We start from the raw sequence: 12,107 nt of genomic DNA on the forward strand, positions 1-12,107 counted from the left end.
AGCCTTTCTTCCACGAACCTTAAATTCAGCATCTACTCCACCGAATCTTTGAGCCTCTTTCACAAGCTGAATCCGAATATCTTCTGAATAAACAAAGATGCTTTCTAGGTGAGACCAAGTGCGCTGTACTTCCATCCAAGTAAAGATGACCGAATCTGCTGTGTTTAATTTGTTTTGCCAGCTTATGACTTGCTCAATGAAATATTCCACATACTTGCTTTGAAGCAGAGTCTGTAACTGAACCTAAAAGAAAGGCAAAGAATTTCAAATACCATCTAAATTGGTAGTCTGTAAGCATCATGAGGGAGCACACCTCTTCTGTTTATTGCTGGATTCCTAGGACCTAGCACACGATACATGCAACAGGCATTCAGTAAGTATTTGCTAAGTGAGTGAATTAATGGCATTAAATATTACATAATAACATGTTCTTTCCAAAAGGAAAAAGACAAATATAAGCAACTACATGTAATGTGTCCTCTAGAAGAAGGCCACAAGGCAGGAAAAAATATTGTGCACCAGGGTGCAGCTTTAGGAATTAAACTTGATATTCTTTCATCCTCTCTCACTCTTCTTGGGGTATCTGCCTATTAATCATTCTAAGGTTACGGGTCTTTTTTTTCAACACTGAAAATACGAAACAAACTTCCTTCCAGTTTGCTAAGACCTCAAGCTCCTGTTTTCCTCCTCTTTGAGTTTACTACCAAACTTTGCAGCCTTCCTAACACCAAGCCTTGCTTTAATGTCGCGCAGTTCAGCGAACACTTGCCATCATTCTCTGACACTGAAATTCCAGGAAGTCACTGAGAACAGCTCCTTTTCATCCTCCTTCACCTCTAAGTGTTTAATACATTTGACTATTCTCCCCCGCCCCAGCTTTATTGAAATATTATTGACATGTAGCACTGTGTAAGTGTAAAGTGTACAATGTGATGATTTGATATATGTATATACTGTGAAATGGTTACCACAGTTAGTTTACACCTCCACAACCCATGTAATTGCCGTGTGTGTGTGTGTGTGTGTGCGCATGTGTGTGTTGATAACATTTAAGATCTACTCTCTTAACAACTTTCAAGCATATAATATACTACTGTTAACTGCAGTCACCATGCTGTACATTAGATGCCCAGAACTTATTCATCTTATAGCCAGAGGTCCGGACCATTTGACCAATACCTCTACACTTCCCCAAAGCCCCAGAAACTGGTAACTGCCATTCTACTCTGTATGAGGTCAGCTTTTTTAGATTCCCCATATAAGCAAGAATATTCAGTACTTGCTTCCTCTGAGTGAACTACCTCACTTGGCATAATACTCTCAAAATCCACCCATGTCATCACAAATGGCAGGATTTCCTTCTTTTTATGGCAGAATGATGATATTCCATTGTATATACACCACATTTTCTTTATCCATTCATTTGTCAATGGATGCTTAGGTTGTTTCCATGACAGCTGACTCTCCTTTGGAGGAGAAACTTATCCTGTGATTGCTGATACTATACAGTCTTCTTTTTCTACGATTTCTCTGCCCACTCTCTCTCTCTCTGCCTCCTTTATGTCTCCTGCTCTTGTTCACCACATGCAACCTTTCCCAAATCTCTATTCTCAGCTGGATTATCTTCTTTACCTCTCATTATCTAGCTCATCAATTCTCAAGACACCAAAAATGACCTCCCAAAGTACAGTTCTAGACTGAACCTCTGCACTGAGCTGTGGGTCAGACTTTCCACCTTTACATCAATGTCCCTCACTTTAAATACACCAGAAATAACAGAACATCATCTCTTCAGAGCAGGTTCTTTCCTAAGTGCTCCATGTCTAATAATAACAACACTACTGCTATTATTTCCTCTGGAGAGTTTGTCTCTTTCATCTTTCTTATCTCTCATGTCCAAAGAGATGCTAACGCATAACCTTAGAATTCAAGACCACATAGGTTGCGCTCTGGACTGTCCCTCCAGCCTTATTTTTTATTACTCCTATCAAGAAAATCTATATCCTAAGGAAACCAAACTCTTTAAATTACCTCTGAAGGGCAGGTACTTTCTGGCATTCCAAGATGCCACTAACATTGTCCCCTTTGCCTATAACATCCTTTTCTGATCACCATTTTTTGTTGAATACCAGCCCAACCTTCAAGGTTCAGCACAAGTACCACCACCTTACAAGACCCTTTGGAACCTCGTCTCTGTCTCCCTACTCAAGTGCAAGTTCCTTGAGAACAAGTGTTCATACTTTTTGAGCCCAAATGGTACTATGCCTAGAGCCTGGTACAAGCAGATGCGCAATGAATGAAGAAAGAAATATTGAGTATTGGAAATTGGGAAAAATCTAAAATCGTAATTTAAAATGAAAAAATCTGTAATAAAATATCCATCTTACTTGGTTGTTCTCTAGAGTTTCAAACAATTGTTCATCAAACTTCAGTAACAGAATGCCTGTCCGAGAGTGAACTTCGTAAGAGAACTCCAGGGTTGCCCAGGTCTGGCTGATTTCAGTAACAACCTAGATGTAAACAGTATTTAGTTATGTGCACAAAAGTTTAATTTAGAACCGATACTTAGGCTATCATCTGGAATTTTAAAAATTGTTTTTATAATTAAAAAAACAACAACAGAGGGACATCAAATATCACTGGCCTCAAGTTTTTTCCTCCAAATAATTCACGGTGATGAGGTTTAGAGAATGAATTCCACCACACAAAAGGAACAAGCATCACACCAATATCAAATTTTATTTTTTACTGGATCTGAGTTTTATATCCTTCACTGAAACACAATGCCAGAGCAGGAAGGGACATAAAAGGTTATCTTAAAGGTCTGATAAGACACTCAAGACTGAGAATCCAAGAGAGGGGGAAGATGGTGCAAGAGTAAGATGCAGAGATCACCTTCCTCCCCCACAGATACACCAGAAATACATCTACACGTGGAACGACTCCTACAGAACACATACTGAATGTTGACAGAAGCCCTCAGACCTCCCAGAAGGCAAGAAACTCCCCACGTACCTGGGTAGGGCAAAAGAAAAAAGAAAAAACAGAGACAAAAGAATAGGGATGGGACCTGCACCAGGGGGAGGGAGCTGTGAAGGAGGAAAGGCTTCCACACACTAGGAAGCCCCTTTGCAGGCGGAGACCGCGGGTGGCGGAGGCGGTGAGCTTCAGGGCCACAGAGGAGAGCACAGCAACAGGGGTGCGGAGGGCAAACCGGAGAGATTCCCGCACAGAGGATCGGTGCCGACCGGCACTCACCAGCCCGAGAGGCTTGTCTGCTCACCCGCCGGGGTGGGCGGGGCTGGGAGCTGAGGCTTGGGCTTCTGTGGGAGAGCAGGGAGAGGACTGGGGTTGGGGGCATGAGCACTGCCTGAAGGGGCTAGTGCTCCACAGCTGGCCGGGAGGGAGTCCGGGAAAAGTCCGGAGCTGCTGAAGAGACAAGAGACGTTTTCTTCCCTCTTTGTTTCCTGGTGCGCGAGGAGAGGGGATTAAGAGCACTGCTTAAAGGAGCTCCAGAGACAGGCGCTAGCCGCGACTATCAGCGTGGACCCCAGAGACGGGCATGAGACGCTAAGGCTGCTGCTGCCGCCACCAAGAAGGCTGTGTGCGAGCACAAGTCACTCTCCACACCTCCCTTCCAGGGAACCTGTGCAGCCCACCACTGCCAGGGTCCCGGGATCCAGGGACAACTTCCCCGGGAGAACGCACGGCGCGCCTCAGGCTGGTGCAACGTCACGCCGGCCTCTGCCGCCGCAGGCTCGCCCCGAATCCTTGCTCCTCCCTCCGCCGGCCTGAGTGAGCCAGAGCCCCTGAATCAGCTGCTCCTTTAACCCCGTCCTGTCTGGGCGGGGAACAGAGGCCCTCCAGCGACCTACAAGCAGAGGCGGGGCCAAATCCAAAGCTGAGCCCCATGAGCTGTGCAAACAAAGAAGAGAGAGGGAAATCTCTCTCAGCAGCCTCAGGAGCAGCGGATTAAATCTCCACAATCAACTTGATGTACCCTGCCTGCATCTGTGGAATACCTGAATAGAAAACGAATCATCCCAAATTGAGGAGGTGGACTTTGAGAGCAAGATTTATTATTCTTTCCCCTTTTCCACTTTTTCTGAGTGTGTATGTGTATGCTTCTGTGTGAGATTTTGTCTGTATAGCTTTGCTTTCACCATTTGTCCTAAGGTTCTATCTGTCTGCTTTTTTGTGTGTGTGTGTGTTTTTTTAACGTTAAAAATTTTTTTTTCTTAATAATTATTTTTTATTTTAATAACTTTATTTTATTTTATCTTACTTTATTTTATTTTATCCTCTTTCTTTCTTTCTGCTTTTTCTCCCTTTTATTCTGAGCCGTGTGGATGAAAGGCTCTCAGTGCTGCAGCCAGGAGTCAGTGCTGTGCCTCCGAGGTGGGAGAGCCAACTTCAGGACACTGGTCCACAAGAGACCTCCCAGCTCCACGTAATATCAAATGGTGAAAATCTACCAGAGATCTCCATCTCAACACCAGCACCCAGGTTCACTCAACAACCAGCAAGCTACAGTGCTGGACACCCTATGCCAAACAACTAGCAAGACAGGAACACAACCCCACCCATTAGCAGAGAGGCTGGCTAAAATCATAATAAGTCCACAGACACCCCAAAACACACCACGAGACGTGGACCTGCCCACCAGAAAGACAAGATCCAGCCTCATCCACCACAACACAGGCACTAGTCCCCTCCACCAGGAACCCTACACAACTCACTGAACCAAACATAGCCACTGGGGACAGACACCAAAAACAACGGGAATTACGAACCTGCAGCCTGCGATAGGAGACCCCAAACACAGTAAGTTAAGCAAAATGAGAAGACAGAGAAACACACAGCAGATGAAGGAGCAAGGTAAAAACCCACCAGACCTAATAAATGAAGAGGAAATAGGCAGTCTACCTGAAAAAGAATTCAGAATAATGACAGTAAAGATGATCCAAAATCTTGGAAATAGAATGGAGAAAATACAAGAAACGTTTAACAAGGACCTAGAAGAACTAAAGAGCAAACAAACAGTGATGAACAGCACAATAAGTGAAATTAAAAATTCTCTAGAGGGGATCAACAGCAGAATAATAGAGGCAGAAGAACGCATAAGTGACCTGGAAGATAAAATAGTGGCAATAACTACTGCAGAGCAGAATAAAGGAAAAAGAATGAAAAGAACTGAGGACAGTCTCAGAGACGTCTGAGACAACATTAAACGCACCAACATTTGAATTATAGGGGTTCCAGAAGAAGAAGAGAAAAAGAAAGGGACTGAGAAAATATTTGAAGAGATTATAGTTGAAAACTTCCCTAATATGGGAAAGGAAATAGTTAATCAAGTCCAGGAGGCACAGAGAGTCCCATACAGGATAAATCCAAGGAGAAACACGCCAAGACACATATTAATCAAACTGTCAAAAATTAAATACAAAGAAAACATATGAAAAGCAGCAAGGGAAAAACAACAAACAACACACAAAGGAATCCCCATAAGGTTAACAGCTGATCTTTCAGCAGAAACTCTGCAAGCCAGAAGGGACTGGCAGGACATATTTAAAGTGATGAAGGAGAAAAACCTGCAACCAAGATTACTCTACCCAGCAAGGATCTCATTCAGATTTGATGGAGAAATTAAAACCTTTACAGACAAGCAAAAGCTGAGAGAGTTCAGCACCACCAAACCAGCTTTACAACAAATGCTAAAGGAACTTCTCTAGGCAAGAAACACAACAGAAGGAAAAGACCTACAATAACAAACCCAAAACATTTAAGAAAATGGAAATAGGAACATATATATCGATAATTACCTTAAATGTAAATGCATCAAATGCTCCCACCAAAAGACACAGACTGGATGAATGGATACAAAAACAAGACCCATAAATATGCTGTCTACAAGAGACCCACTTCAGGCCTAGAGACACATACAGACTGAAAGTGAGGGGATGGAAAAAGATATTCCATTCATATGGAAACCAAAAGAAAGCTGGAGTAGCAATTCTCATATCAGACAAAATAGACTTTAAAATAAAGACTACTAAAAGAGACAAAGAAGAACACTACATAATGATCAAGGGATCAATCCAAGAAGAAGACATAACAATGGTAAATATTTATGCACCCAACATAGGAGCACCTCAATACATAAGGCAAATACTAACAGACATAAAAGGGGAAATCAACAGTAACACACTCATAGTAGGGGACTTTAACACCCCACTTTCACCAATGGACAGATCATCCAAAATGAAAATCAATAAGGAAACACAAGCTTTAAATGATACATTAAACAAGATGGACTTAATTGATATTTATAGGACATTCCATCCAAAAACAACAGAATACACATTTTTCTCAAGTGCTCATGGAACATTCTCCAGGATAGATCATATCTTGGGTCACAAATCAAGCCTTGGTAAATTTAAGAAAATTGAACTTGTATCAAGTATCTTTTCCGACCACAATGCTATGAGACTAGATATCAATTACAGGAAAAGATCTGTAAAAAATACAAACACCTGGAGGCTAAACAATACACTACTTAATAACCAAGTGATCACTGAAGAAATCTAAGGGGAAATCAAAAAATACCTAGAAACAAATGAACATGGAGACACAACGACCCAAAACCTGAGGCATGCAGCAAAAGCAGTTCTAAGAGGGAAGTTTATAGCAATACAATCCTACCTTAAGAAACAGGAAACATCTCGAATAAACAACCTAACCTTGCACCTAAAGCAATTAGAGAAAGAAGAACAAAAAACCCCCAAAGTTAGCAGAAGGAAAGAAATCATAAAGATCAGATCAGAAATAAATGAAAAAGAAATGAAGGAAACGATAGCAAAGATCAATAAAACTAAAAGCTGGTTCTTTGAGAAGATAAACAAAATTGATAAACCATTAGCCAGACTCATCAAGAAAAAAAGGGAGAAGACTCAAATCAATAGAATTAGAAAGGAAAAAGGAGAAGTAACAACTGACACTGTAGAAATACAAAAGATCATGAGAGATTACTACAAGCAACTCTATGCCAGTAAAATGGACAACCTGGAAGAAATGGACAAATTCTTAGAAATGCACAACCTGCCAAGACTGAATCAGGAAGAAATAGAAAATATGAACAGACCAATCACAAGCACTGAAATTGAAACTGTGATAAAAAATCTTCCAACAAACAAAAGCCCAGGACCAGATGGCTTCACAGGCGAATTCTATCAAACATTTAGAGGAGAGCTAACACCTATCCTTCTCAAACTCTTCCAAAATATAGCAGAGGGAGGAACACTCCCAAACTCATTCTATGAGGCCACCATCACCTTGATACCAAAACCAGACAAGGATGTCACAAAGAAAGAAAACTACAGGCCAATATCACTGATGAACATAGATGCAAAAATCCTCAACAAAATACTAGCAAACAGAATCCAACAGCACATTAAAAGGATCATACACCATGATCAAGTGGGGTTTATTCCAGGAATGCAAGGATTCTTCAGTATACGCAAATCAATCAATGTGATACACCATATTAACAACTTGAAGGAGAAAAACCATATGATCATCTCAATAGATGCAGAGAAAGCTTTCGACAAAATTCAACACCCATTTATGATAAAAACCCTGCAGAAGGTAGGCATAGAGGGAACTTTCCTCAACATAATAAAGGCCATATGACAAACCCACAGCCAACATCGGCCTCAATGGTGAAAAACTGAAAGCATTTCCACTAAGATCAGGAACAAGATATGGTTGCCCACTCTCACCACTCTTATTCAATATAGTTTTGGAAGTTTTAGCCACAACAATCAGAGAAGAAAAGGAAATAAAAGGAATCCAAATCAGAAAAGAAGAAGTAAAGCTATCACTGTTTGCAGATGACATGATACTATACATAGAGAATCCTAAAGATGCTACCAGAAAACTACTAGAGCTAATCAATGAATTTGGTAAAGTAGCAGGATACAAAATTAATGCACAGAAATCTCTTGCATTCCTATACACTAATGATGAAAAATCGGTAAGCGAAATCAAGAAAACACTCCCATTTACCACTGCAACAAAAAGAATAAAATATCTAGGAATAAACCTACCTAAGGAGACAAAAGACCTGTATGCAGAAAATTATAAGACACTGATGAAAGAAATTAAAGATGACACAAATAGATGGAGAGAGATACCATGTTCTTGGATTGGAAGAATCAACATTGTGAAAATGACTCTACTACCAAAAGCAATCTACAGATTCAATGCAATCCCTATCAAATTACCACTGGCATTTTTCACAGAACTAGAACATAAAATTTCACAATTTGTATGGAAACACAAAAGACCCTGAATAGCCAAAGCAATCTTGAGAACGAAAAACGGAGCTGGAGGAATCAGGCTCCCTGACTTCAGACTATACTACAAAGCTACAGTAATCAAGACAGTATGGTACTGGCACAAAAACAGAAATATAGATCAATGGAACAGGATAGAAAGCCCAGAGATAAACCCACGCACATACGGTCACCTTATCTTTGATAAATGAGGCAGGAATGTAGAGTGGATAAAGGACAGCCTCTTCAATAAGTGGTGCTGGGAAAACTGGACAGGTACATGTAAAAGTATGAGATTAGAACACTCCCTAACACCATACACAAAACTAAGCTCAAAATGGATTAAAGACCTAAATGTAAGGCTGGAAACTATCAAACTGTTAGAGGAAAACATAGGCAGAACACTCTATGACATAAATCACAGCAAGATCCTTTTGGACCCACCTCTTAGAGAAATGGAAATAAAAACAAAAATAAACAAATGGGACCTAATGAAACTTCAAAGCTTTTGCACAGCAAAGGAACCCATAAAGAAGACCAAAAGACAACCCTCAGAATGGAAGAAAATATTTGCAAATGAAGCAACTGACAAAGGATTAATCTCCAAATTTTACAAGCAGCTCATGCAGCTCAATAACAAAAAAACAAACAACCCAATCCAAAAATGGGCAGAAGACCTAAATAGACATTTCTCCAAAGAAGATATACAGATTGCCAACTAATACATGAAGGAATGCTCAACATCATTAATCATTCGAGAAATGCAAATCAAAACTACAATGAGATATCATCTCACACTGGTCAGAATGGCCATCATCAAAAAATCTAGAAACAGGGCCTCCCTGGTGGCGCAGTGGTTGAGAGTCCGCCTGCCGATGCAGGGGATACGGGTTCGTGCCCCGGTCTGGGAGGATCCCATATGCCGCGGAGCGGCTGGGCCCGTGAGCCATGGCCGCTGAGCCTGCGCATCCGGAGCCTGTGCTCCGCAACGGGAGAGACCACAACAGTGAGAGGCCCGCGTACCGCAAAAAAAAAAAAAAAAAAAAAAAAAAAAAAAAAAAAAAAAAAAAAATCTAGAAACAATAAATGCTGGAGAGGGTGTGGATAAAAGCGAACACTCTTGCACTGCCGGTGGGAATGTGAATTGGTATAGCCACTATGGAGAACAGTATGGAGGTGCCTTAAGAAACTACAAATAGAACTACCATATGACCCAGAAATCCCACTACTGGGTATATACCCTGAGAAAACCATAATTCAAAAAGAGTCATGTACCAAAATGTTCATTTCAGCTCTATTTACAATAGCCAGGAGATGGAAGCAACCTAAGTGTCCATCATCGGATGAATGGATAAAGAAGATGTGGCACATATATACAATGGAATATTACTCAGCCATAAAAAGAAACGAAATTGAGTTATTTGTAGTGAGGTGGATGGACCTAGAATCTGTCATACAGAGTTAAGTAAGTCAGAAAGAGAAAGACAAATACCGTATGCTAACACATATACATGGAATCTAAGGAAAAAAAATGTCATGAAGAATCTAGGGGTAAGATGGGAAAAAAGATACAGACCTACTAGAGAATGGACTTGGGGATATGGGGAGTGGGAAGGGTAAGCTGTGACAAAGGGAGAGAGTGGCATGGACATATATACACTACCAAATGTAAAATCGATAGCTAGTGGGAAGCAGCCGCACAGCACAGGGAGATCAGCTCGGTGCTTTGTGACTGCCTGGAAGGGTGGGATAGGGAGGGTGGGAGGGAGGGAGACGCAAGAGGGAAGAGATATGGGAACAGATGTATATGTATAACTGATTCACTTTGTTATAAAGCAGAAACTAACGCACCATTGTAAAGCAATTATACTCCAATAAAGATGTAAAAAAAAAAAAGAAGGTCTGATAGATATTATTTACTTTCTGGGTAGTACTCTGAGTGCCAGAATGTGAATCCCAGGTCCCTTGTTGAACCTGGGTAAGTTAATTACTTCTCTATACCTCAGTTTCCTCATCTGTACAATAGGGATAATCCTCAGAGGATTAAATGAATTAATATAAAGCTCTGAGAGCAGTGCTTGCTACCAAGTAAACGATATATAAATGTTTTCTGCTATAATCGTCATCATCAACTGGGTCAACTCTCTTGTTTTACACATTTACTGTGGCTTAGAAGGAAGCTGTTTCCTACCCAGGGAAACATATCTCCACACAACTATGGCAGGAGGACTTCTCCCTGAGTCTGCTTACGTGCCAGTGCACAGAATTAGCTCAGGGTAAAAAGAAACAGCCCAAGGACAACACCTTCTCAGTCCCCAGCTCTTTCACTGCTTTGTCCACGATGCTTCGGACATCCTCTTCCATTTGGTGTAACCGCAAGGCTAACAAATCTGCCAAAGTTGTGGCTTCGTTTATAGAAAACTTGACCTGATTAGGAACAAAAAAAAGGCAGAATTTATATTCCACATATATTAATGGTTCCTTCTACCTAATGGCCAGAGGAATGAAACTTAGCTAAATATACTCAAGTCAGCTGCTGAGTACATTTCGAGTTCTGAAATGTGCAGACAACCAAAGACGTTGCTTTTTTACTCACAGTTACTGAGGCATCACCCATTGAAGCGAGGGCTGAGGTTGAGGCCACGTTCATACTACAGTACTTTCTTTTGCTTCATAACCCTCCCTTGTCAGCTCATTTCTTACCTCCTTTGCCCACAAAACCCATTTTTAAAGAGAATCACATTGTTCATTTATTATAATTTGGTTGAAATCCCAGGAATCAGGTAATAGCTCATTTGTTTTCTCTTCCTTAGGTACTCTATTCACTGAACATAATTCCCAGTTGCTTCCGTGCTTTAACCTAGTTTCATCATTGACTTAATCTTAGTTCCTTGGCAAAAAATAATTATTCTTACTTATACTGTCATTATTCATATTTACCATGTGAAAAAGTCACTCACATTTCCTCATCATCTTATTGACTCCCCACTTTCCCCACCTCCATATTTGTTAAGAAGCTCTCAGCTCTTCCTAAGCGCCCAGACTCACCCATGTCCCTCACAAATGAACAGCTGATCCCACCACACATTTGCAAGGAAGCCATTTCCTTTCCTGCCCCTGCTACGAATATCCAGTCCCTGCTTCTCGGAAGGTGCAGTCCTCTCTGGCTCTCCTCAATCAGTAATGTTGCTCATCACCATGCGCGGCTCTGCACAGGATGACTAAACATCCCTGTTTGCCCAGGACTGGGGGGTTTCCTGGGCTAAAACCTGGCAAGTCCTGAGCAAACCAGATGAGTTGGTCACCCTATCTCTGATCACTTTTGACCTCACTCCAGAACTGATGGGAGTCAGGTCTGTCTTAGAGAAGGAATGAGCTGGGATGCATAACGAGGCCCCCGATTAGCTGCATAGTTTGTGCAGTGAATATGGACCCCCTGCCCAGGTGACAACTGGAGGTTGGATCTAGTCATTGTTCTGATGCCCCAGATCAGCCTGGAGGAAGATGCCTTTTTCTCAATTGCCAGTGAAGTACCTTTTCCTAGCTTGCAGAAGGGCATGACACAGGCAAGACACTGTGGTAAGAAGAAAGCTCACTGGGGCTAATGTGAGCAGGGGTCGGGGAGTGGGACACACAGTATACCTTCCATGTTGGGAGACTCAATAAAGATTTTCTGAAAGAATAAATTAATCAGCTATAAAGCCTAAATATGCAATGCCTAAAAGACTCTATGGAAAGTATTATAATAAAAACTTCAGGGACCATTTATTGAGG

At 41.4% G+C, this 12,107-nt stretch overlaps 1 protein-coding gene across 1 annotated transcript in view; it reads right to left on the bottom strand.

Annotated features, from left to right (window-relative positions):
• Window positions 1-12,107, bottom strand: part of DNAH11 (dynein axonemal heavy chain 11) — a gene marked incomplete at its 5' end in the record, with an annotated part of 313,916 nt that overhangs the window by 226,754 nt on the left and 75,055 nt on the right. Inside the window, 3 exons of the mRNA XM_079711490.1 lie at window positions 19-243; window positions 2,388-2,510; window positions 10,638-10,760. Coding sequence (XP_079567616.1) covers window positions 19-243; window positions 2,388-2,510; window positions 10,638-10,760 — 471 coding nt within the window. The remainder of the gene's footprint in view (window positions 1-18; window positions 244-2,387; window positions 2,511-10,637; window positions 10,761-12,107) is intronic.

The sequence above is a fragment of the Hyperoodon ampullatus genome, assembly GCF_949752795.1.
Source record: "Hyperoodon ampullatus genome assembly, chromosome: 9".
Lineage (NCBI taxonomy): Eukaryota > Metazoa > Chordata > Mammalia > Artiodactyla > Ziphiidae > Hyperoodon > Hyperoodon ampullatus.